Source organism: Coffea eugenioides, chromosome 1 (assembly GCF_003713205.1).
Source record: "Coffea eugenioides isolate CCC68of chromosome 1, Ceug_1.0, whole genome shotgun sequence".
NCBI lineage: Eukaryota > Viridiplantae > Streptophyta > Magnoliopsida > Gentianales > Rubiaceae > Coffea > Coffea eugenioides.
The window spans coordinates 53,617,480-53,643,131 of NC_040035.1; the positions used below are offsets into that span (position 1 = coordinate 53,617,480).

General features: G+C 37.0%; 4 protein-coding genes across 5 annotated transcripts; 1 reads left to right on the forward strand and 3 right to left on the reverse strand.

Moving 5' to 3' along the window:
• Positions 1 to 4,234: 4,234 nt before the first annotated feature.
• Positions 4,235 to 8,175, reverse strand: LOC113752219 (tRNA:m(4)X modification enzyme TRM13 homolog). The gene is made up of 9 exons (XM_027296347.1): positions 7,693 to 8,175; positions 7,463 to 7,528; positions 7,003 to 7,314; positions 6,600 to 6,852; positions 6,368 to 6,425; positions 5,510 to 5,596; positions 5,267 to 5,401; positions 5,021 to 5,156; positions 4,235 to 4,596 (listed from the first exon to the last, which is right to left on the reverse strand). The coding sequence occupies exons 1-9, from the start codon at positions 7,776 to 7,778 to the stop codon at positions 4,338 to 4,340; spliced, it is 1,392 nt and encodes a 463-aa protein (XP_027152148.1). The 5' UTR covers positions 7,779 to 8,175; the 3' UTR covers positions 4,235 to 4,337.
• A 1,620-nt stretch (positions 8,176 to 9,795) lies between these two features.
• LOC113775004 lies at positions 9,796 to 14,049 on the reverse strand. 2 transcript variants are annotated; one of them, XM_027319707.1, is made up of 9 exons: positions 13,526 to 14,049; positions 13,007 to 13,040; positions 12,600 to 12,839; positions 11,515 to 11,604; positions 10,947 to 11,012; positions 10,742 to 10,833; positions 10,571 to 10,618; positions 10,377 to 10,484; positions 9,796 to 10,094 (listed from the first exon to the last, which is right to left on the reverse strand). In XM_027319707.1, the coding sequence occupies exons 1-9, from the start codon at positions 13,864 to 13,866 to the stop codon at positions 10,064 to 10,066; spliced, it is 1,050 nt and encodes a 349-aa protein (XP_027175508.1). In that variant the 5' UTR covers positions 13,867 to 14,049; the 3' UTR covers positions 9,796 to 10,063. The 2 variants fall into 2 exon arrangements, with proteins under 2 accessions (XP_027175508.1, XP_027175517.1); XM_027319716.1 differs by having other exon boundaries at positions 10,336 to 10,484.
• A 1,146-nt stretch (positions 14,050 to 15,195) lies between these two features.
• Positions 15,196 to 17,946, forward strand: LOC113779779. The gene is made up of 7 exons (XM_027325496.1): positions 15,196 to 15,865; positions 16,159 to 16,258; positions 16,575 to 16,670; positions 16,778 to 16,830; positions 16,909 to 16,957; positions 17,346 to 17,393; positions 17,629 to 17,946. Exons 1-7 carry the CDS (start codon positions 15,441 to 15,443, stop codon positions 17,722 to 17,724), a joined length of 867 nt encoding a protein of 288 aa, XP_027181297.1. The 5' UTR covers positions 15,196 to 15,440; the 3' UTR covers positions 17,725 to 17,946.
• A 3,203-nt stretch (positions 17,947 to 21,149) lies between these two features.
• Positions 21,150 to 24,601, reverse strand: LOC113774931. The gene is made up of 5 exons (XM_027319594.1): positions 23,738 to 24,601; positions 23,463 to 23,542; positions 22,586 to 23,408; positions 22,226 to 22,354; positions 21,150 to 21,233 (listed from the first exon to the last, which is right to left on the reverse strand). Exons 1-5 carry the CDS (start codon positions 24,599 to 24,601, stop codon positions 21,150 to 21,152), a joined length of 1,980 nt encoding a protein of 659 aa, XP_027175395.1.
• Positions 24,602 to 25,652: the final 1,051 nt, after the last annotated feature.

Below are 25,652 nucleotides of genomic sequence, written 5' to 3' on the forward strand. Positions count from 1 at the left end.
CTGTCCTTACCACCACACTTACTAATTGGAATATCAATTATTTTTTGACAATCCTCCTTTAATCTTTACTTTGGAATATCAATTACTTTTTGAGATTCCATCACTTTAATCTTTACTTTGTTTTCACGGCAACATTGCTTATATTGGAACCTCAGGCCCCTCAATCAACCACCAAAGTTTTGAGAGTTCGATTTCTTATCTGGATACTGTCTCTTCATTCCCAGATCTAATTTTTAGATAAAAAAATTCACCACAAAGTACTTTAACTAGACATGGAGGGGAAATATGGAGAGAAAAAATTGAATGTACCTGCTTCACAGCCAATTTTCAGATAAAATCCAAAAAAGTTCCTAAAGTACAAAGGGGTTATATGAGGGTTTTTTTAGGTAATGGGGGAATATCACAAGTACGTTTTCATATTTTACTCTTCTTAAAAGCATAATGAAAGAACTATAGGTGTCTATTTTCCTCTACTCCTCTTTAAGTCATACTATAATCTAATGGCATACTTTATGTTTCTATACTAAGTCAATCAAGTTATTTCTTACCCCTCTGCCCAAAGCAAACAAAAAAAAAAAACAAATTTATGATAAAAAGGCAAAAAAAAAAAAGATGATTATGTTAGGATTTAAGTTGATAATCCTTTTCTGTCATCGAGAATAGAGATGATAACTGCTAAGTGATTATACTACATATGTGCTATATTCATTAAGATTTAGGCTCTGCTTGAGAGATCAGTTTTTATTATACAAATTTTTAAACAATTTTGTCTATAGCAACATCTAAAAGTACCCAAAATTTAAAGTGCACCCAAAAACATGCACTTATTTTTCACTTCTACCTCCACTCTACCATTTCACCTACTATCTCGTAGCAGCTATTACCTCTCCTTTTTTTTTTTTCTCTCCTCTCATCTTTCCTCTTTTTCTTCTTTCTCCTTCCCTCATCATCTTCTTATTTCTTCTCCTTCTTTCCTACCATCACCCCTTTTCTCCTCTTTTTTTTTTTCCCTTCCATTCTCTCATCCGCCCACTTCTCCTCCCTCCCCCACGACCTTTGCTCTCTTCTCCTGCTTTAATCTAAACTAGATTTGGTCAAGATCGGGCCATGAGAAAAGAGCGGGAGTCACAGGAATGAGGGAGGAAAGAAAGGAGGACAAAAAGAGTGAAAATGAAGTAAGAAAGTAAAAAATGAAAAAATAATATTAGTCACTGTTTTTTTTTTTTTTTTTTTTGTGAAAACTAAACTAAAAATGGAATCTGCGTGAAAATTTGTATACTTTTAGTAAATTTTGGTGAAAGGAGGAGGTGGCAGCCAATGATAGTCGGCATAGTACCATCAACAGAAACTCTATAGCTATTGCTATATAAGCAAAGAAGAAGAAGAGAAGAGGAAAGAATGATGGGAAAAAAGAAAAAGAAAAGGAAAAAGAAAAGAAAGTTTTTCAAATTTTCTAAACCTAAATACACAAAAAGTATTTCTATAAATTCTTCTGTATGTTACAGTAAAATTTTATACACATACTCCGCAAAATACACATTCCAAATGAACCTAATTCTACAAAAAATTGTGCTATAAAAAATAATTAGCCTATTGTATCTCGATTTTACTGCTTAATTAGTTATATTGGCAAAATATTTTGTATTTTTCATAAATTGATCATACTAGCAATTATTATGGTTCAACTAGCTTTTATACTACAAATGTGAGTGTACTGTAAAAAAGGTTGTTTTACAATACTAAATCTCAAGATTTTGATACCGTTCATTGAAAAAAGTATTTCAATAATTGAGAAGTTGTTCATTTCTCATTTTGGCAATATAATCTTTTTATACTCATGAAATTATTCATCGTTTTTGCACTAGAAATCTTTTTTCACTAATTGTTGTGCGAAAAGGATGTATACAGTGATCAAGAAAATATTTAGCACTGTCGAATAGCAAACATGCACTATAATTCTACAAAAACTGCTCTACAGCAAATAAGTGAATTTTTGTTTCTCGATTTAGTTGTTGAATTAGTTGTACTCATAAAATTTTTACATGTTTCTATAAATTGATTGCTCGAAAATAGCAATTACGATGATTCACTTAACTTCTACACTACAAATATAAGTGTACTATCAAAAGATAGTTTTGTGGTGCCAAATCTCAAGATTTTGGTACTGTTCATCAAGAAAAGTATTTACATAAATGAAAATTTGTTCCTTCCTTATTTTGATGACATAATATTTTGTGCTCATGAAATTATTCCGAATTTTCGCACTTGAAATCTTTTTTCTCTAATTGTTGTGCAAAAAGAATGCATACGTCAAGTTGCAAACATGCACTGTGGCACTACTTGGGAGACCAATTTTTTGCCTAGTTTTTATTATACAAGTTTTTAAATAATTTTGTATATATTTACCTCTAAAAATATCTCAAAAATTTTAAAATACACACTTTTTGCCTCTTTTCCGTCATATTCTTCTCCTCCTTTCTCCCTCTCGCCGCCATCCTCTTTCTCCCCTCTTTTTTTCCCTCTCTTCGGTTGACCACCAACAATGGCACCGTTCGCTAAAACTCCATAGTTGTTATTGTGTGAGCAAGGAGGAAGAAGAAGAGAGAAAAGGAAGGATAAAAAATTAAAAGGAAAAAAAGGAAAGTTTTTCAATTCTTTAAACCTCAATGCACACATATTTTATAATAAGTTAAAATAAAATTCTAAATAAATATCCAAAAAACACACTTTCCAAAAGGAACTTAATTTTGATGAGGGAATACCAATAGATAATTCGATAGAAATTAGCAAAGATCTTACCTTAAAAAAAAAAAAGTACCGATACTTGAACATAGAATTTGTGTAGGCCGGTAACTAATTAATGCAAAACTTAAATACAATAGATTTCTGGGGTCAATCCACGAGACCACCACTCTCATTTTTTAGTTTTCCAGTAGTGCATAACATATCATAGCCCAAACCCTTATGTGTTAATTATCTTTTTTTTTTTTGTTTAGGTTCTTATAATGATCATCATCACTTCATGGTCTAGAGCTAGGAAAAAAAACACATTATTTCATCTTAAGGGATTTTTGCGGCACTGAGTGAGTCTTTTTTCATTATGACCATTTCTACATTGTTCTTAAGGTGACGTTTATAGGGATAATTTCAAAAACCTCCCTCAATCAGAAACCTCCCCCAAAGTTTTTGATATTTCATTTAGTACCCTCAAAATTCCAAAAATTACACTTACCTCTATTGATTTGACATTTTAATAATCAAACCTTAAAATAAGGTTATATATGATAGGTTAGATGAATATTAGGTGCATTAACAGTGGTCCTATAGGCATTCATTAGAAAAATTCAAAGTTTAATTTATTCTTTTAAACAATTGTAAAGTAATTTGGCATAATTTATTCTTTTTTTTTTTTTGTCCTGTGAAAATCTTTCCAAGTTCCACAACATTTTATTGATATAAATTAGGGTGCAAACGAGTCAAATCGATCCTGAACAGTGTTATGCTTGAGCTCAACTCGATTGAGTTTAAAATTCAACATATGAAATTCAATTCACTAAGATCTCTGAAATGCTCGAATTCAACTTGATTGGAGTCAAGCAAACTCGAGCTCGAGCCCAATCGAGCTCAAACTTGAGTTCGACGTATTAAGATCGATTAAAAAGGAGACATTTTGGAAATTTACAAGAACTCAGTACCTTTATATGTAATTTACTATACACCAATAAATAAATAAATAAATAAATAAATATATATATATATATATATATATAATACATACTGCTCGATAACGCTCGACGAGCAATCGAGCTTAACTAAAAATGATTGATTTCAACGAAGAAATCAGAATTAAATCACTAACCCTTAATCCCAGGTAAACCTCAAAAGCCGGTAACTCTTGAGGCCACCCAAGGAACTAATAATCTAACCCCAAACCCCCCCCCCCCCCAATTAACTAAAAATGATTGATACTCAGCTCGTTTGAGTAAACGAGCCGATCAAGATCAAACTCGATTAATGCTGAGCTGAGTCGATCGTTTGATCGATTAACTCGCAAATCGCTCGGTTCGTTTGCATCCCTAATTCAAATGCATTTTACGATGAAAACAAAATAAAAATAAAAGGTACTTCAAACTTTTTGCGTAGATGAACTGCGCAGCCATCATCAAGGAATTGCTCACAGCCATCATCAAGGAACTCCGGAGGGAAAGGGGAAGAAAGAGGAGGAAATAGTCGGTTTGAAGAATTGTCTGATGCTTTTTAAAAATCATCTGATACGTTGATCTGATGAAGTTCCCTGATTCACAGTCTGTTGTCTCTGGGTTTTGGAGGCAAAGAATTTATTTAACAGCAACAGAATCATCATATAATCCATTGCCCTGCCTAGCAATCAGTAAATGGTTTTCAGGAGAGATACCGGGTGGAACATACTTTACAACTTGAGAGTGTAATCCACGCTCCTTGAGCCACATCAATCTTCCAGCATCAATGATATCCTTACACATGAATCCCACCACTGCCCTCTCCACAGCGCTCATATTCCTAACAACGTCTCCCACTCCAGACTGACTTAATTCTGCTCCAATCTCTTCCTTCTCACTGTTTAAAAAAAAAAAAAAAAAGATCAAAGAAGCTTGTTAAAACAGAAACAACACATCAATTCCATCCACGAGAGGAAAAGAAGAGGTGCGTCATTAACAGAATATTTGGAAAGATGATAAATAAAAAAGCTACATCATGATGTAACTATCAAACAAGCAGTACGCTCCAAGTATGTGTAAAAGATACATATTTCATCAAACTGCAAAGTCAGCAATACATGATGGGAAGGCATATTAAGATATGTAGTAACATATTATCTTTAGTACGATATTTCATTTACGCTCATCCCCATTGAATTAAGAGTGGATCTGTAGGTGTTTTGAATGAAACCATTGCATCCACACCTCCCATTCCACCAGACAATCCATAGTACAAAAAAAGAATAGGAAACAAACAAATAATAAAAAGTTTCATTCTGTACTTGAGACATAGATTCGGCGAGCTGTCAATGACAAAAATGTCTGATCCATGGTCTGCATCAACTGCCCAGCTAGTAAGCCATGTCATTGCATGGAAATCTTCCTTGGTCAAACCGAGATTCAATATGTAGTTCTTATCTGCAATACAATCCAGCTCTGATCTCATGAAAAACTAATCAAGCCAAATAAGTGCAGATCGTGTAGAAACAATGCTCCATTTATTTGTAGAGGAGGGCCAAAGAAATTACTTATGTAGTGTTTCCACTGACAAAGATGATGACAGCACGTAGCTATAGCGAGACCTCTGAGGAAACAACTGGCTTTCAACTGATCAGCATGATTTTGAGCACTTTGTTCCAATATGCAACACTTCAACGTCATATCTTTCCCACCACAAAAAAAAAAGGATGAGTAGAAAAGGAAAGTGGTACTTAAGAGGTAAAATGACCAGAGTCATCAAAATTCCAAGTTCCAATTGCAACGTTTATTACCTGTTGCCGGCCCACAAAGATGTTTACCAATTGCCAAATAAGGAACCCCTTGCAAAGACTCGACAGCATTCAAGTTCAAATCTTCAACTGCAAAAGTAAGTATTATGTGATAGGGAACTAGAATGCTTGAAATTTTAAGTGGAAAAAAAATGCATACCTTAATTTTAGAGACTTGTAACAATAAATTTTTAGTGGAAAGTACACGACTTTCTATGTTCCATTAAACTAGGAAGAGAAATATAAGGAAAACAAATAGAAAGCATAAACTTCTTGGAATCAGACATGTTTGTAATTGAGATATTGACAACACTCATGGGAAATTAAAAAAAAAAAAAAAGTCTCCTGCAGAGAGGAGCCACTATTGTCGTCACTCATCCTAAATGGAAAATTCGATATCATTTCAAAGAATAGAGAAATTTTTTTAAAAAAAGAAAAGATTCACCAATCCATAAGCATTCCTAATTCCTCCATGCCAAATATAACAAAACATAAGTAGGGAGAAGGCAACTGATTTCAAAGTGAAGCAATATACTGATAGTTTCAACCTATACAGGCAAAGCTTGTTTCGTTTACAAAAGCAACTGATTGATGGCAACCGTTCAGAAACAATATGACAACTTATGCAGCAACAGGAGGGAAATCATTGGTCTTAGTAAAAATATACTCACACTATTGTCAACTCAGCATGAACCAGCAGTACAAGGAGACAAAGCAATAAAAGACAAAAAAGACAAAGCAGTAAACAAGAGTTGTAAAAGGTTGATGTGGGAAAAGCAGAACAAATGGGAGAAAGTTATATGAAATGTGAGAGAGAGAGAGGGATGAAAAATTGAACAACAGCATTGCAAAGAACCTTACTATCGATCCTCAAGCGCTCCAACATCAGGTTCTCTATTTGTCTCAAACTTCGATCAGCCTAAAAGTAGCAAAGATCACTAAAAGTAGCAAAGATCACAAACAGCACGGATGGAAAGAGCGTCAAACTAATAAGGAGGTGAAATGAGCTAGTGAAGCTTGAGAATAACATGAGCTGGGAAAAAAATCTAAATTACTGTTATTATTTTCTATAGGGGACGGAAAGGTGATTGACCTTAAGCTTGTAGGACTTGCGCTCAACCAAAAGCACTTTTTTAATCCCGTAGCAGTCAGCAAGCAATTGGGTCAGGTAACCCCTCCCAGCTCCAAATTCCACGACAGCAGGAACATCAACATCGCTGCGGTCTAGAGTCGTCGCATCAATTACAGCATCCTCTACACCAGACTTGCGCAACAGTCCAAATTCTTCCAGGTTACCAAGGATGGAGGCCTGCTGCAAAACATGTTTCCCTTGGAAGGGTAACTTCCTACAATCGGAAAAAGAGCACTCCACCCAGCAGTAGGGTACAGAAATAAGTACAAGGAGTAACTTTATTCGTTTATGCTAGTACTATTTATTCATGTATTTGTTGAATTTTTTCATTTGGGAGAGTCAAAAGGGGGGGGGGGGGTTGTACCGATCGATTTGTCTACGAGTAGACCAAACAGCACAAGCTTGAGGAATCTTGAAAGAATCTTGAATGCGGGTATTATCGGAGAGGGATGCATGAATGCTCTTGATTTTGCGGATCAAGTCACAGAATTCAGGGACAGTCTTGTTGTAGATAGCTCGTCTCTTCATATGTGAAGCAGTAGCAGTATGATCTTCATCGATGCCTCCGCCGGCATTGATGCCCTTTTGGTAATAGGGTTGGAGGGAGAGAGACTGAGCTTGTTTGAGGGAGGGGCATCTGGTAAGGTGATTTTCAAGATTATGCTGGAGTACGGAGCTACGAGGGAGGGAGGGAGGGAGGAAGAGGGGGGAAAAAAACAATAACAGAATCAGGAAAACACAACACAGGTAGAGTCGACGGATAAAATGAAAGTAATAAAAGTACTGAATGAGAAGCTAAAAGATAGTATTGGTTAAGAGTTTACTGAGAAGGGTCAAGGGGGCATTGAATCCATTGGTGATTGGACCTTTGCGTGTGGTTGCCGCAGAAACTGAATCAGAGCCACCAGAGATAATGGTCGTGTTACTTACTAGTATTACTGATGAATGGAGTATCTATTAAGAGTAGACAAAAAGGCTTTGCAAGCAGGAGAAGAAGGAAAAAAGAAAAAGAAAATACTGCTACCAATGAGAGAGGGAGAGAGAGAGAGCTTACGAGGAATTAGGGAGAGGAGCATTGGCACAGAGTCTATTCTTCTTTGGGAGCCGAAACTGGCAGCGCTCACTCTTCAAATCCACCATCAATCATCAAAGGGCAAGGCTACCATCATGTTTGTGTTTTGTATACTACTATTTATGTTTGTCCGCTCCTCTTATTGCTTTTCAAATGCACCATTCTCCGGCGGCGGCGGTCCCGGGAGGGTTTGGTGTGTGTTGCAGTATCGTCTCTGCAGTTTTGGGACATGCATTGGGCCTCCTCTACGCGTTTGGGCCACTAATAACCAACTGCTGACACTTGGTATAGTAGTACAAGTGCACTTCTTCATCTCTGTATACTTTGTACATCCCACCCAACATCCGCCAAGTGGGTTGGGTGGGGTTTTAGTTTGCCGGCCCTGTAAGGAAAGGGTCCTGTCTGTCCTTAGAGTAGTACTGTAGTATCTTGTCTTCAAGTTGAAGGAGCTCTGGAGGGAGGGTTCCCAAAACGATTGAAATTCTAGGCTTCAAGTTCAACAGTGTAATTTTTTTCCACATGGTGCGCAATTCAAGTTTGTCATCTTGCTTTACGCTACTGTCAACAAATATTGGGGTAACGCAAGACAGTTTCTTATTTCCCTTCATGTGTGCGTTCGAGGAATTAGCTGCGGCTCATCTCATGTACTTCAGTTCAGTACTTCATTCATAGATTTTTTTTCTTTTTAAATAATCACGCGCACTTTTTTGCCCTATTCCCTTCCGTCCAATATTTTATTTACTTACCACCCATTTGGTTCAAGCTCCGAAATGGCAATAACCATAACCCCTCAATGGACAATGGGTTTTCCAGGGATTCCCTCTGGTGTAAACACAGTTTGGTAGTGATTGTGTTGCTATAGGAATCAACTTATTTTTAATTATTTATTTTCCTGCATCATCTTTGTGTCTCTACTGTTTGAAGAGAATCTCCCAACCTTTCTCTCAGTCCACACCAAGTCCTTCACGAATTGGTGATGATGGACTAATCTCAAGAAATTCCATGATCATAACTCAGATTTCTCATCCAATTTCATGCGATATGACAAATTAAACAAACCAAAACTTTCTGCTGATTTGAATATGGATTGGCAGCAAATTTGCCTTCCTCTGAAACTCATCATGGAGAGAGAGGAGATTTGCCTTTTTATGGATTGACAGCTGAGTTGTACAAGTTGCCTAAACAAATTTAAGTGCAAAAGCAGTAATGGAGAGAGAGGAGATTGGCCTATGAAACCCATCATGGCAGCAAATTTGCCTTCCTCTAATTCAAATATGGATTGGAAGAAGAGCAAGAGTAGTAATGGAGAGAGAGAGAGAGGAGAGGAGAGTGGAGTGTACATGGCGGAAGGAAAGGAGAGAGCAAAGACCGTAGGAGGCGAAAGGGAGAGAAGGATGAAGGTGAATTTGGTCCGGAATGGCGTTTGTCCACTTTTAGGTTTTTCATAGTGATAGATCCATACCTATAGGTACCAACCAAACATTATGTAAAGGACCTGACAACTTAAAAATCCGTTCCATAGTGGTGATTCCACCCAACCAAATGAGTGGTTATTTTTTTGAGTGCAACATTATGACAATTGATCCTGTACTGAAAGTAAGGAGAGGGGAATGGGCCTGTTTAACCTATTGAAAGGTTTGAAATAATCTATCTAATAAATTCTCCTGAGGATAAGGCATACTGTAGGCAAAGGGAGGGAAATGGAGAGGATAAGGCATACTGCAGACAAGGGGCGGGAAATTCTATTGAGAGGTTCCAAGTAACCTATCTAACAGATTCTCTTGAGGGCAAGGCCCCAAATGAATGGTGTCCGAAACGAAGGGTGGCCAAATTTTTATGTCGGCAGTAGCTCTACGCTTTGCGGGAAACAGGTAAGAGAGGGACGATGTAAATTGCATGGGTTTTGGGATGCCGGAAAGAGATGGCAGAAGAGTGTATCCTATCCTATCCTGCTATCAAACCTTCTCTCCATTCCCCCTTCTTAAAAACCTGGATCCGCTCTTTTTCCTGGCGCCACCCAGGACCTTCGTTGTTATAATGCCGGTTTAACTGATTGATTATGAAGTGCCCCCCAACCCCTAAGCAAGCTTCTAATAATTCAATAATATTGCTGTTACGCAAGCAGGCTGCAAATTTAGTAGTAGTATTACATATTAGTCGTAGTATATATAACTGAAACATGTTCTTCAACACAAACCGTTTGTTGCGTATGCTACCACCGGAGCTAATACTTTTTATCTTCAAACTTTCTGGTGGGACAGAAAATGCTCCACCATTTTCCTTTGGTTTTCCGCAGAGGACAAATAGAATCTGGTCGGACCCAACTCATTGACGTAGCCAGGAGGTCCGGCCGTTAATTTTTTTGCTTCTTCTCAGCTGAAATCCTGCCATGGAAGATTGATGTTAGTTTCACAACAGATGCTCGACCGAAGCCCAGGTCTTTTCAAAAGTATTCACACAAAGGATTTTTGGTCTTAATATAATTAATTCATCTCCCTGAATCTCCCCTGCTGCGTTGAAAGTAGCAGTGTAATAAATTCTCCTGCATTTCAGACGCCATTCATTTCCAGGAATGTACTGTTTTTAATTAAGAAATAAACACCCAAAACAAACAAACCCACACACCTCAATGATATTTTGACTACTTCCTCGGAAACTAATACAACCTCAAGTATGCGTGGGGAAACATTCTTGAAAATATGGAATCTTTTCCTTTAGCTAGCAGCACGTATGATCCGTAGCAGGGAACGTGAACCAAAGCCAATGCAAGGTACCTGAAATTTAACAGACCCGATAAAACTTGACTTTAAGCCTGCCTTTTAAGAAAATGGCCAAATAAAAAATGCACAGTTGCTTTTACCAAATCGGTGCCCATGCATTCGACAGATCTAGGAAAGGATATGGCCACCTGTAAGATTGCTCTTACCATCAGACAACTCGGGAGCGGTTTCAAGATATATATATATATATTTTTTTTTTATTTAAGGAAGAGAAGAGGGCCAAGCCAGAATTCTTTAGAAAGGGATTTTACCATGTAATGCAACATACATGAAGAGCCCACTGGAAAACAACATAAGAACTACTCCAAAGCACAAAGTATACGAAGCCAAACCACGAAAATGGCTGCAACAATTAAACAGCAAGCTCCATTCATTATGCCTAGGAAACAAAAACAGCTAAAAGAAATTCTCAGGAGTCTAGGACAGGTAAACGTCAGGGGCAAAACTGATACTTACAAGGCTGTTCAAAGTAGAATCAAGGATGAGAAAGACAGCATTTACAGAGTGCATGCATGCCATCAACTGCCAGAAACAACAGAGGAGGATTAGCGAAACACCGAAACCAAATAAACGTAACTGCAGATCAGAAATCAAATGTATGGGTTTTAGGGGCTAATTAAGATGTACAGCAAATTCAACTGAGCAATTTTAAGAAAGTGAACAACTTGTCTATAAGTTACTGCAGGTGCCAAGGCGATTAGGAAATGAAAAGAGGGGAAAAGGCATGAAACATCAGCAACTTCAATCCACTAGAGGCAAAAGCAACTAGGCACAATCCCCTTTGCTCTTCAGAAACAAGTATATCATATTAGCTAGCTTCTGGTGTGTCATCGGGGGATTACCAGTGAAAAGGACACAATAACAACAGCAGCTTGCTGTCTTTCTGTTTCAAAAGGGCTAAATCAAATTTCAAAGAATTAACTGGTAAAGGAAAACCAATCTCACAATGCTGGATAGAAAAACACACATGAAAATGGCTCAAAAAAGTAGAGAATTACAAAGTGTTCAACACATTGCTACTCACCATGGTGAGTTGAAAATGTTCACCGGACATAAATGGGAGTAAAAGGCACCAAAAAACTATATCTGTCAGCATGACTGCACCTGCACAAGTCTGTGTAGAAGTTTCAATCAGATGCGGGTACTGCTTTAGTAGAACAAATTCATGGAACCGAATGGAAATTTTAAGCAAGACAGATTACTAGAAGACAGTGTAAGTTCCCATGGCATATATGCATCTTAGAAATGTAGTAGAAAATTAACTCTGAAATTTTGTAATTTAGTTTTCACAGAAGCTGCTGCATTAGAGTTGTGCAACGGTATAGGTCTATCATCAGCTGCCGGCAAATATGTCAATATCTTATGACATACAGGAACACTATTGAGAGCAAATCTGAGATCAAGAGCCCCTCTAAAATCCCCAAAATCTGCATGACTACAAATCCAGGAAGCAAGGATAGAACAATAAAATACGTTGGCCATCGTAATTCAAAAGTTTGAAATACTGGAGGGTGCAAACTTAGACCTGCTTCTTGTGGTAGCCGAAAATTCGTTCCATTTCATTTCTTCTATATTATACAGTCATAGCCATGAAAAGCTCAAAGCAACATTGAAGGAAGATATCCAAATAAAAGGACATGACTTTTAAGCTTCCAGTAGGTTCCAGAGTCCTTGCCCAAATGCTTCTACCACTCCAGATATATGTGATGGGACACAGCTTCTAAAGCCAGGATAAACATTTGTTTTACTGTAAATGCATTAATCATTCATGTGTTTATGTAATTGTTCAGGATAACTCTGTTGCATCCGAACCATGCAAAAAAATCATAAATGAAGCATCTACTTTCCAAAACCGTTGCCTTTTCAACTCAGAACAGATACAAGAGTTCTCTTGATAAATGTTTCTAAGAAGCATTTCTTGTTTGTTTCATGCTGTAAGATGCCACCGATGCCAAGATACATATATATAATGAAGCTCTCCTTTCTGACATTGGAGACAGGGCTCAGCTCGCTCCTTAATCAGATGTTCTAGCCGAATCAGCTGGAAGAGTTGAGACGAAGACTGAAAGAAAAAAATATTTGAAGGATATAAAATTGGATATAACTCACGTAATATATGCATTGCATAAGAACTCCCCAGAAGCCAGGTTGTTGGTCAATGGGCACTTGGGCGTGACACTTGATGAAACCTCCATCATCTTGATTCATGATGGAAGTTGATGAGACGTATTCATCATTTTTAGATTCTTCCTCCAAGTTCTTCTTAAGAAGCTTGTCCTTATCTCCACTCTGAGCAAAGGGTGTCTTTGAGTGGATCCAGCATCCGTGGGCAGAGATTATTGTGGCCAGCTAGTAGTAACATAAAGAAAGCATTTGGGTGTGCGGGTGAAAATACGCATCAAACAAGGGAGAAATGCAGACAGTGTAACCAAAATTATCCGTATTACTTAGACTAGCTCGTAGTCGTATCTCCGAAAACCAGAAATTAAAAAAGGAGGCAGGGGCGATGTAAATACCGCAAAGTAGACAGCAACCAATGCAAAAGTCCACCTGCAGAAGCAAATAAAATAAAATATAATATAATAAAAAATGGAGGACAAATATCAGGTCTGAGACTTGTTGGGTTCGGTTCCAACTTCCAACTTCCAAGCGGTAGAAGTTGAAATGCTGTGCCGTCTGATGGTGGTTGGTAGTCGTTGAATATGGAAATACCGTTAAAAAATCAGAAAAATACTTGTTTGACACATTTTTTTTTTTAATCTCTAGTCCTGGTCCTCCAGGAGAAGAGCTTATTTGAATTAACACTGAGTGCTATGCAAAGCCAAGAATAAATGATTCTTAATTAGAGTTGAATCACTAATAGTGTAAACGGAAGGGGAATAATGTCATAACAACCAACATACGTAAGGAAGGAAGGAAGGAATGAAGTGAAAAAGGAGTACTCCCAGCAAGTGAGATGGGTTGGAGTGTGGGGGGTTGGGTTGGGGGTGTGGAACAGTAGCCTAGTAAGGTAGGTAAAGAAGTAGTATACGTACTGGGTGTAGAAGAAGAAGATGAAAAATCCAAAGGCTCGGACGATCTGATAGAGGAAGAAAGTCATGGTAAGGAAGGCCAAGGCTCGATAGTAAAGAAGCCAAGTGGGATGGAGGGTTGTCCAGCAGGGGAGCCAGAGTTGACGATAAGTGGAGGCGCGGTGTCCCCGTTGTTGTTGTGATGGTGGTGGTGGTGTTCTTGTAGTTGATCTTGATTTGATGATGAGAATCATAGAGAGGAGGGCGGGGAGAAGGAAGATGAGTGCACAGACGAAGACTTGCCATCGGAGCCAGTAGTGATAGTAGTCGTCTGGGACTTGTTCTGCAGCAGCATCCTTCCCCATTATATTTCCGACCCCTCTCTCCCTCCCTCCCTCCTATCTCAGGCCTTGGCCGGGGGATGATGATTGTCCTTGTCGAGGAGGCGGTAATTGTGATGATTGAGCAGTTGACTACTCATGGGGCGTGGAAGGCCTTGCTCCTTTTGTTCCGGGAGGGATAGCCTCCCTTCACACTGCGGCAGCGGGTGGTTGGAGGTTCAATTCAGCACTTAATATTGATTTTAACATATTTAAATCATTTGATAATAAAAAATTAAATATTTAAATTAATTAAATGACACTAAATTACTCAAACAAAACTTATTCTCAAAATTGAATTCATATAGTTAATACCATTTTCTGAATTTAAGTTATGAAAATTGACTTGATAAATGTGAAACTCATATTTATTACTTTTTAATTTTTTTTAATATAATTACTATAACCATTAAGTTTCAATGCTAATTTACTATAACCATTTATAGAATCACAATATTAAAACTGTACACGAACCAATAACAGTTTATTAAAATATATACAAACTAATAATTTTTTAATAATAATATATCCAATTAGTTTAAAAGTACATGAAAAATAGTAATAAAATATATGATTAATTCTTCCTACACTGACAGTGTTTATACTATCACCGTTGGATTCATAACATTTGTGCAAAAGTTAAAATATACATTTTAATTTTTGCACACATGTCATGAATCCAACAGTGACAGTGTATAAACTTTCAGTGTATATAAGATTTACTCTAAAATATAATCAACAATAAATACATCTTCAAATGCCCTCAATTTGCTCCTACTAAGAATTGTATTCGAACCTTTTGACATAAGTATGTATATTTAATGGCCTTAGCTGGATTGTGATTTTCCATAGAAAATTTTTATGTTTTTCGTAAACAAATTTTTCAATTATCTTTTTATCTCACATACATCAAATCGCTACAGTATATTTTTTTCACAAAACTCATAAAATTAATATTTTTTATATATATAAATATATTTTGACATATAACTCATGAGTACAAAATATTAGTATTATATATTTAGATATATAATTATATATATATATATGTAAATTAAAAGGTTGGGTCTATATCAGGTTTAAACCCACTACGATCCAAACTCGACTAATATTTAACTTAGATCTAATATTTAGATCCAAACTCAATCTAACTCAAAGTAAGGTTAAGTTCATCTTGGGTTAACCCGACCCATTAATAATTTAATAGTCCATATGTGCAAACATAACCCGACCCGACCTACCCCTTCTCCTCCACACCCAACAAAAAAATTGAATAAATGAAAAAAATTAAAAATGCTGGTACTGCTTACAGGAGGACTGAAGTGCGTCGTGGAAGTACCACGTGTTGAGAAAGGATAGGCGGGAGGAGGGCGCAGCAATTAGGGTTGGGTCTGGGCCAGCAGCGGCCACTCGTCGGCGAATCCCCATCCATCATCAGTTTCCAGCAGCAGAGCCGGTATCCAACTCCAGGATTTCAGATTTCAGCGCCGCAGTTCACAGTTGGCCAACCGCCCAGCACCACCACCACCCCCCTTCCCCAAAAAAAAAGATCAACAGAAATGTCTGCGACCGCTGCTGTGTCCCTCTCCTTCTTAATCAGAACCCCCGTCTCGTCCTCCCCCCTCCCTTGCTCCTCTAATTCAATTGCCATTCCACCACCACCACCATCATCATCTTTGACCAACTCACTACCGTCTTTTTCTGCTTATGATTCTTTCTCACCCTCATTCTCCTCATCTACTACTACATTGGCCACCACCGCTAGATGCATTGGAGTTTTCCATTCCCCCACTGCAATTCCTACTCCTACTACTAGAACAAGTCGAACAAGTCCAAGTGGTGGTAGTAGTAGTAGAAGAAGAAGAAGATACTCCTATTTTTACTACCGAAGGCAGAGGAATCCCACCTTTCCCCTCATCACCACACCTTCCATTTCGCCTCCTCCTTCCCCCCTCGTCGTCATGATGGAGTGGCAGGATTGCACGTACATCTTTCTTCCAATTCCCTAAACCCTCTCTCCTGTTTCCTTGTTTCATTTTTCTTTTCTTCTTAGTTGCCCTTTGCTGCTACACTACTCTTGTTGTGTTACTAGTCCTACCTAATTCATTTCAATTGCTGATAATTCTTTGTAATTCAAAACTCTTACTAACTACTACAGCTTTTTCCTCTTTTTTTAAACAAAAAGGAGAAGAAGAAGTACTGCTTCGTTTCTCATTTTCATTTGCACCTCCCCGCTTCTTATGACTTGCAAAATCATTTCCGGATAAAATGTTGCAGAGTTAAAATGGAAATAGACGTCCCAACTTCTGTCGCTTATACTTGTTATTCCGATCGCGAGGCTATTGCTCGATGGATGCCCTTCATTTCTTCAGTCAAGGTTCTCTACCCCCCCCCCCCTCTCTCCTTTTTTCCCTCCTTTTTCTCCTTTTTTTCTTATTTATTCGCACGTATTTATGTCATATTCTTCTCCTCTTGTAAATAGCCATGAAAGTTCCCCTCAACGCAGTTGAATTTTTGGTTTGATGTCAATAAAATTAGTAAATATGTAAATTAAGAATGCCTGTTAAATGTTCGTCATTCCGCTACTGCCCGTAGACGATTATCCTGATCCCAGTTGCTTCCTATTTCCCATATATTCTGATACATGCACAATTCTACCGATGTGAAACGTGAGCTTCCTTTCTGTTTCTCAGATTCTGGAGGACAAGCCTGACCTATCTCGTTGGTCCCTCGAATACAAAGCATTTGGCCTCGATATTGAATTTTCTTGGCTTGCCAGAAACATGCAGGTAAACCCCGTCCGAATGCCTTCCCATTTTTTTCGTCATTCTTTCTACTTCATTCACTATCATTCATGCTTTTTTCGGTGATGATATTCCCCTAAACTTATATGCAGCCAATTCCAAACCAGAAAATCCATTGGAGATCTCTGGATGGTCTCCCTAACAGGTATTTCTGAGATTGTCAGAATGATGGCCTAGTTTTAACAACTAATAAAGATGTGCCATTTTTTTTCTGAATTTTCAGGGGAGCTGTCAGATTTTATCCTAAAGGTGCTTCATCATGTAATGTAGAAGTAAGATTTCTTTAAACATATTCACCATGCATTTCAATCATTCAATGTTTAGTGCAGTTATATGCTGGCGTTGAATCTATTCGGGCTTAAAAACCAAAGTGCGATTAGAACAATAAAGTGAATTAAAGCATGGAAAGAGCATATATTAGTGGAAAACAAGCACCTTAAGCATCTCTGAGTGTGAACCGTGAGAGTTTGAGTAGCTAATTGAGTGGGAAGGCATTGGATTTCAAATGGGATGCTTTTTAAGTTCAAAAGTGTTAACCCGTTAACCTGGTTTTGTGCATGTATTACTTGATACTTACCATGCGCGTGTTTTTTACCCTTCTGGTCGTTCAGTCCCTGAAGATCTATTGAGTTCCTTGACCTTAGTTCTTTCTTCTGTCAGATGACTGTCTCATATGAAGTCCCTCAGCTGTTGATTCCAGTGGCATCGGTAAGCATTTAAACTTGATTACAGAACCCTATTCATAGCTTAGGTCAAAGGTCATATAGAGGAAATAACAGCTAAAGTTCAATGTGGATGAAGAGTAAATAACTTGACTATGCTTGCTGTACAATGATAAAAGTATTATACTAGAGATGGATCGAAGAGAAATAGACTTTAGAATTCCAATTTCGGCTGAATTTGATTCATTTGACGAATTTCTCTGATTCTATACATGTTCCAGGCTTTGCAACCTCTTCTTGAAAGTTTGCTGGTTCGTGGTTTAGAACGATTTGCAAAATTTGCTAAAGAATATTATTCTCGCAACCCAACTGTCTGACGTCTAATGTAATTTTTCAAGATTATTACTTTATGATGACAAACAATTATAGTTGTACTTTTAGTAATTGATTGAAGAAACAATGTCAAACTGGAGATGCTATCAATGTTTGTAAAGATTAAGTAGAAAGAAAGTGGAATCTTCTTTGCTGGAAGTCCAATACTCGCTTTTCTTGTTGCTTTACCTTTCTAATTGTAAGCGTTTGGGGATGGTTAGTCCTGATTTCTCATTTGGACGGTCACAGGGTCATTGCAGTTTGTTTGTACGTTTACAGAAGTTCTCAGACAAAGCTGTTGCATAACTTGTCTGTAAAAAATTATCCAAATGGAGGGATTGGGGCTGTTGCGGTTACAGGTTGCATCTTGCCTTTGACGGCCTAAAACAACTGAGCCGAGCTCAGACTGATTTAGGCTGTTGAAAATTACCAACCCATATCAGTCTGAGAAATGAATTTCAAGTCGACGGTCCAGAACAGTGCGAACTCAGGTCGGCTTGGCTAATTTTGGCAGTTAAACGTTTTTGGCGGTGCAACTGCCGTGAACTCGGATCCCAAATGGAGCTACCAAGACAAGGCACCAAAGTATGACTGTGCATCACTCTTGGTGCATACAACAGGTGTTAGAGAGCTAGGGCAGTCAGCATGATTGCTTAATAATAGGCTCAACTTCTACTTTGGTGCCTATCCTTGCTTATCGCTTGAAATTTCAAAAGTTACACACATACCTCCCTTCAAATCACCATTTGGGTAGCAAGAACAATTTAGTGATCAAAATTTTGAATGAATAATCCAAAATGTCCTCATGAAAATGTGAAGTTCATTTTATTTTTTCATAAAATTTTGGAACATATATAAAATCACAAATCCACTTTCAACATTATTACTACTAGTCTCTAATTATTACTACTAGTCTCTAAATTTTAAAATCTTAATTTAAACAAAAGAAAAAAATCAGAACTATTAAATTTTAAAACAATCACTAACTGCATTAATATAACATCCAATCCCTTAATTATTTGCCATCAAATTCATTATTGAAAGCCTTAGAGCAGTAGCACGCACAGGGGAGAGCAGCGGGGCAAATCCAAGTGTCTTTCATCTCAAACTAGGGAAAATTTCAGAAACCTCCACTGAGGCTTATGACAATTTCACTGCCCTCCCTTGTGATTCTAAAAATATCACTAATTTCCCTTGAAACCAATTTTCTTGTAACAATTTAATCCAATTCACAAAAAGCAACAATAAAAAAATAATTTCATATGTGAGAAGATTTGTTTATGCCAAAAGTGCCCCTCAACTATTATATTACTATACATAGTCAATAAAAATTTTTATTATCCATAACAAAAAATAACAACTTCCAAAATTTAACAAAACTTTTTTTCCATACCTTAAGATTCTTGCTATCACCATAATTATAAGAAAATTTAACTCAACTGAAATCTCTTTATATTTAATTCCTTTTATTTATCAAGTGCATAAATTGGAAAAAAATGCCTAGTGTTGGATCCTCTTTAAATGCCAAATTAGTTTTTTTTTTTACATTTCAAATTATGGTTAATTTAGTTTGAAAACTGTTCAATTGTTTCTCAAGTCTAAATCCTTTAATTTATCAACTACATTACGTCTAATTTCTTTTATTTGTAAGCATGTAAAAATTTAAAAAGATGCTCCTAATATTGGCTCTATGTTTAAATGGCAAATTAATTAACTTTTTACAATCTAAATCATGCTTAATGTAGTTAGCAAAATTTTAACTCTTTTCCTTCACATATATCTGTAATTATCCTAAATTATAAGGGTAATAAAGTCATTTAGCCATTAGTGATGTAAGTATTGGGTCTTAAATGACTGACAAAAGGGAAAGTAAGTAAAATTTTTAAAATCTTAGGAGAGAAAAATGAAATTGTCAAAAACCTCAAGAGAGGTTTCTGAAATTATCTCATTAAACTATTTATAACTATGACTATTTTTACTTTTAAGTATATATATTTTCAACATAACTATCCCTAAACATTATCAGCTACCAATCTAAATTTATTTTATAAAAAATATTTAAAATTTTAAATATTATTTCAGTAATAAAAATTTTATTTAAAATATATGACTATAATTATGTATTTTTTGATCGCACACATTGGGTATGCATTGAATATTGGTGCCTAAAAATCAAGACAAAAAGGAATGGGATCCAATAAAACTACTGTTTAAAATTAGGCAAATCCCACCAAATTGCTAAATAGCAATTGCATGCTAGGACTACTTAGAGCTTGAGCTCGTTAGGCAAACGAGCTTTAAAATGTGTTCGAACTCGACTCGTCAAATATACATGTGGCTCGAGCTCGACTCGTTTATCACTAACGAGTCGAGCTTGTACGAGCTCGAGTTTGTGCAAATTAACCTCAATAAAAATATATAATTTTCAATTTTTATACTTTTGACTTCTAAAATGATAAATATACCCTTTATTAACGAGTTCTAACGAGCTACTCGGATATCAAACGAGCCGAGTTACTCGGCTCGTTAACTAAACGAACACATTTCTAGTTCGAGCTCGGCTTGTTTACCGCAACTAACGAGCCGAGTTCAAGCCTTATCAAGCCGAACTCTAACGAGTTTTCGAGCTACTCGTGAAGTTTAACAGCTCTCGAGAGCCAGGACTCAGGAACAGTGTAGTAATAGCAGATAGCGGCCGGAGGGACGGGATGTCACATTGACTCGGCAAGTACCGGGCGGCGGCCGCTGTCAAAACACCTGTAAACTACTACCTACTAGTAAAAATTAATAAAAACCCCAAAAAAAGGGATAATTTTAGAAACCTCCCCTGAGGTTTCTGACAGTCTCAAGGACCTCCCTTGAAGTTCAAAAAATCCCTTATACCTCCCCTAAAGTTTCAAAAATCCCTTATACCTCCCCTAAAACTAAGTAGATAGTATCAGATTCAATCCAATTGAGGTGGACAATGAATATAAAATGTGTATCATTAGAGAGAAAATAAAGAAATTTCACCTCTGCCCTCGAGATTGTCATTAGTGAGAATGTTTATTTGAAAATTTCAATGGAATCTTGTTCCTTTGAAATTTCAGGGGGTGTATGTGAAACTGATGAAAAAAGGTAAGAATGTATTGCAAGAAATTGTCTTCTGCTTCATGTCAACGGCTCTCAAAGTAGTTGTTTGTAACGGAAAAAAGAAATAGTAGTGTTGCTTTGGAGCTCTATATAATTGCCTATTGGAGTTGCAAGAGAAAGCATTGGATGTTGTTGGGTTGTGGCTGAGATTTCTGCAAAAGTGCTCATACAACTATAAGCTGAACTACCTACAAACAGATACACATGGCTTCTTCAAGCTTGGTAGATTCATCGTGGAATTCTCCAACTTCATTTTCAATAAAAAATAGATATTGCCATTGTCATCGGAAAGCAAGCATTAAGATTTCTGAGAGAAGGAGGAATCCAAACAAGTTCTATTTCTGCTGCTCAAATTGCAAATTCTTTCAGTGATTCGAAGGGCCTGAAGAAGGTGAAGTGAGCAGCCAAAGAACAGATCAACGTTCAAGCATGCAAAAGGAGGATCAGATACAGTTTGCCAAAGTAGAGCAGTTGAACTCCATTGTGAAATGACTGCTTATAATGAACCTGTTATTCATAGATATTTACATTTTGTTGTTAATATTGTTTGAGTGGTTCGAAGGGTCTGAAGATGGTGAAGTGAGCAGGCAAAGAGCAGAAAGACATTCAATCATGCAAAGAGGTGATCAAGTGCAGAATTTGAATGCTGTCCAGTTCAACTCCACAGTGAAATTGATGCTTATAATGAACCTTGTATTTTTAGCTGTCTATGTTGTTATGTTGATTGTAAAAGAGATCAAATGAGTATTGGTTTATAATAGTAAAGAACCAAATTCATTATTATGTGCTTCCAATTTTGCTTATTGAATACCACATGACAGATTACACAAAAACACAGTGTACAAGTAATAGTGCAAATGAAACTTCAGTTTCTGTTGAGAAGCATTTCATACTACTTAGTTGCAGCGATACAAAAGGTTTGAGTGGGGTGGAATTTATATGTACAACAGCCAAATGTTTCCACTCATGCATCCAAATTGATACAAAAAGATAAATTTTTCCAATGTCGACAACTAATGATCAGATATTCATGTCATTTGATATCCAAATAACAAAAGACTCTTAATCAGATTCTACTAAAAGGTGAAGCTGCTAGTGACATTGTGAGAATCATGAGAAACTGAAACATTGATGTTGACATCAGTTTGTACTTGGGCACTTCCACTGGGATGTAGTGCAGCAGTATGCATTACTGCAATTGGTTGAGGTGCTGGTGTTGAAGTTCTCCTTTTAGGGTTATATACAGTAGATGGAGCAGGTTTGTTGGAAGGTCATTCTCTCTGAAATTTTGGTCGAAGCATGTATTAATATACAGGCATGTAAATAAGTATTAAAAGTGCAGCTATGATGTAAAATGGATTAAGGAACAAATACCTTTTTTTTAGTAGCATTGGTTGCTGTTTGCAAATTCAAGTCAGCATTCATTAATGGTGATTGAGTTGATGGACTTGGGTTGCAGCCTTGACTAGAAACCACAATAGGCACATTGCCATCAGCATGATCCTGCACAAATCACCTATGCATTAGCTCATCAGACATTGTCATCATACGAAAAGAATTGTATGTGAATCTAAAAGAATTGTAACCCATAAAACAGATCATGTAAGCCCTGTATTTGCAATTCCCCTTTCTGGCTTTCCTTTAGCAAATTGAGTAACCTGACATGAAAATTGATAACAAATTACATGCTCGCTTAGCAATTTCAATGCTGTCATTTAAATCACTAGACTGAACCTTGTTTGTGCCACTGGTGCTTGTACTCTTTTGTCTCACAGGTGCTCTTTGACATGTTCTAGTATTATGTCTAGTAGTTTTGCAGTTACCACATCTCATAGTGGTTGACCTTTTTGTTTGAGATTGGCTTGGCTCATCAGGCCCTCTCATTCTATTAACTCTTGGACGACCTGGAGGTCTTCTCAATGGTAGTGGAAGGACAGTTTTTGGTGTGACATCAATTAATAGAGGCCATCTCTTCTCGTGAGGAATTGGATGTATCATGCCACTGTATGTCTTGAGATACATTTCTGTTGAGAAGCAAGGATCACAGTATATCTCCAATTTCTGTCTTCTGTATATAATTCCAAGTGTAGCATGCTTGCATGGGAGTCCAGACAATTGGAAAGCTCCACAGTCACATGTCTTCTGCTTCAAACTCACTATAAATGCTCTGTCACCATCAATAACTTCAAACAAATTCTCACTGGCCATCTGCAATGAACATCTCCTAGAATGTATTGCAATTTCATTGAGCTTTTCTATGATATTTTTTGGGATAGTAGACGTCCATGTGCAAGCATTCTGGAATCTTTTGTGTAATTTCTTCATAAATTTTTTCCTTAGACCTTCAACAAGTGTCAGTATTGGTTGACCCCTTAAGTCTCCAATCCAAGCATTGAAGGATTTCGTGAAGTTGTTTGTGACATGGTCACATTTCATTTCTATTGAGAATGCATGTCTAGCCCAAGCAGAAATTGGAATCTTTGATAAGTACTTCCATGCTTCTATATTCATGTCCTTGATTCTCTGCATTGTTTCATTAAATCCAATTGCATCATAACTTTTAGCAACTTACCAAAAGAAGCTAGTCAGCAACATTTCAAGAAACTGAGACCTGAAGTTACTGTAAATATGTCTGCAACAGCATCTTCCAATTGCAGATGGCAGCAGCTGTTCATATGCAAGCTTCAGCCCCTACATGAAAATCAAAAATCAGTCAGCAGTTTTTACCATATCTACACAGCAGGTTATCCAAATTTTATCAAGTTCAGTGTTTAATAATACCTTTTGTCTATCACTCATGACAGTTAAGGGAGAATTGTTATGGAATGGTCCAAAAAAATTTTCAAAGAAATGAAAGAACCAACTCCAAGTCTCTCTTTTTTCTACCTTAACAATAGCAAATGCAATGGAAAATATGCTGTTATTAGCATCCAATGCAACAGCAGCCAGCAATACTCCACCAAAATTACCTTTCAAATGACATCCATCAAATCCAACAAATGATCTACAACTAGCTAAAAATCCATCTTTCTGTCCTTTAAAGCTAATAAAAAGTCTCAGGAACCTTGGTTCAACTAGTAGATTTGATCTGTCATAATGAATCTTACAAACACTACCAGGATTATGTTGCCTTAGAAGCACATCATATTTTGGCAGTTTACTATATGATTCTGAATGTGTGCTTTCAATCTCTTTTCTTGCCTTTTGTTTGGCTCTATACACTTGCTGTATGCTAGGATGCACACCATATTTTAGCATTTCAGCTTCAATGCCCTTTTTTGACAAGTGCGGATGGGTTCTCATCACAGCTAGCAGTTTCTTGGCCATCCAGTCAGAGGTGGCCTCACGATTTTTGTTATCCATCACACATATGTGTTCAGGTGTGTATGTCTTAATCATAAATATTACTGAATCAGCTACAGGGGACGCATGAATCCTCCATGTACATCCAGCAACATCACAGATTGCAGTACACCTGATTTTCTCATTCTTCAGCATTTTGATGGGAAATTTTTTTTGGATCACATAATCCTTTAGTGCTGCTTTAAAGGCATCAACATTAGTGAATAGTTGTCCCTTCTTGAATTCTATGTCCTCCCTTGGATTGTAAGTCCACATCTTGTTTCTTAGCACTTCTCTTAAAGGGTCAATTTCTTGCTCAGATTCAGAATCTGGTACAATTTCACCAGTTTCATTATCATAAAAGTTTTGAAAATCTTCATCACTGCTAGAAATCTCAGACATAACCATTAGCTCACCACCTATATCATCTTCATTGTCATCATCAAATCCTTGCTACCATGATTCATCAGAGCTAGATTCACCCCCATACCCCTCATCTTGACTGTCAATAACATGAACATTCTGCTCATCATCAGCCAAGGCAGAATGTTTGTTCTGAATTTCTATGTACTCATGGTCACAACAGTCAATCTTCTTTCTGTTCAACAACATGGTAGGTTGTTCAGCTGGGATAATGTCCATGTTTAACACTCTATATTTATGACTGATTGACTTTCATACACACTGAACATATCATGGACAGCTTCATCATCATTCACATCAATGTATGCTTCTGTTCCAGGTATTGTACATCTCATATGTATAAGAAGATTAATATTTCCAGGCATTTCATGTAATGCCTTCTCGGCAACATCATTCAGCAGATTAATGAAAGAGTAATTTTGAGAATTTATATTGAAAATTAGAACTTTTGTCCCTCTACAATAGAGTACAATGTCATGCACATCATCAGTCTCCATCCTACAAGATCATATATCACCATTTATGAACTTCAATGAATATAAACATATAATACTATGTCAGAGTAACTCCTTTGACCTCATGCAAACCACTTTGTATGATTCATATAAACAGCACTATCACATATGCATGAATACACATTCTAGTTTATAACTATTATAACCAGAAATAATGAAAACGTTGTCAGGTGATCATATTAATAACACAAGCAGACACGCAGAGCTAATGTAGGAAAATAAGAAGACATGCTCAGTTTTCTCACAGTCAGTAACCTCTTCATCAGCCATAAGCTACGTAGTATCTAACCTTGCTTTGCGTCAAATGCTCTCAGAACAGCAATACTTCACCCTTTGCAGCAATACTTCACCTCAATTTCTTCAACTCTCCCGCTTCTCCTGGAGTTCTCAAATGCTCTTTTCATTCTCAACATGGCTCATGAAGGTCTATTCCTCATCAAAATTAACGATCAGTCAGCTCTCATTGTCACATCAACAACCAAATGGACGCCCATTTTTGGCGCATTTTCTCTTAACCGAAA

Coding starts and splice junctions, on each gene's coding strand:
- LOC113752219 (XM_027296347.1), bottom strand. CDS start 7,778: ATGGTGGATTTGAAGAGTGAGCGCTGCCAGTTTCGGCTCCCAAAGAAG. Junction 6,426..6,599: donor GCAAGTCCTACAAGCTTAAG/GTCAATCACCTT, acceptor TGCTACTTTTAG/GCTGATCGAAGTTTGAGACA. Junction 5,402..5,509: donor TCTTTGTGGGCCGGCAACAG/GTAATAAACGTT, acceptor GTGGTGGGAAAG/ATATGACGTTGAAGTGTTGC.
- LOC113775004 (XM_027319707.1), bottom strand. CDS start 13,866: ATGGGGAAGGATGCTGCTGCAGAACAAGTCCCAGACGACTACTATCAC. Junction 11,605..12,599: donor TTATGCAATGCATATATTAC/GTGAGTTATATC, acceptor ACTTCTACACAG/ACTTGTGCAGGTGCAGTCAT. Junction 10,834..10,946: donor ATTCTACTTTGAACAGCCTT/GTAAGTATCAGT, acceptor TAATTGTTGCAG/CCATTTTCGTGGTTTGGCTT.
- LOC113779779 (XM_027325496.1), top strand. CDS start 15,441: ATGTCTGCGACCGCTGCTGTGTCCCTCTCCTTCTTAATCAGAACCCCC. Junction 15,866..16,158: donor ATGGAGTGGCAGGATTGCAC/GTACATCTTTCT, acceptor AAAATGTTGCAG/AGTTAAAATGGAAATAGACG. Junction 16,259..16,574: donor CCTTCATTTCTTCAGTCAAG/GTTCTCTACCCC, acceptor TCTGTTTCTCAG/ATTCTGGAGGACAAGCCTGA.
- LOC113774931 (XM_027319594.1), bottom strand. CDS start 24,601: ATGGTTATGTCTGAGATTTCTAGCAGTGATGAAGATTTTCAAAACTTT. Junction 23,543..23,737: donor TTGCATTTGCTATTGTTAAG/GTAGAAAAAAGA, acceptor ATTTTCATGTAG/GGGCTGAAGCTTGCATATGA. Junction 21,234..22,225: donor CCAATGCTACTAAAAAAAAG/GTATTTGTTCCT, acceptor CACCTTCTTCAG/GCCCTTCGAATCACTGAAAG.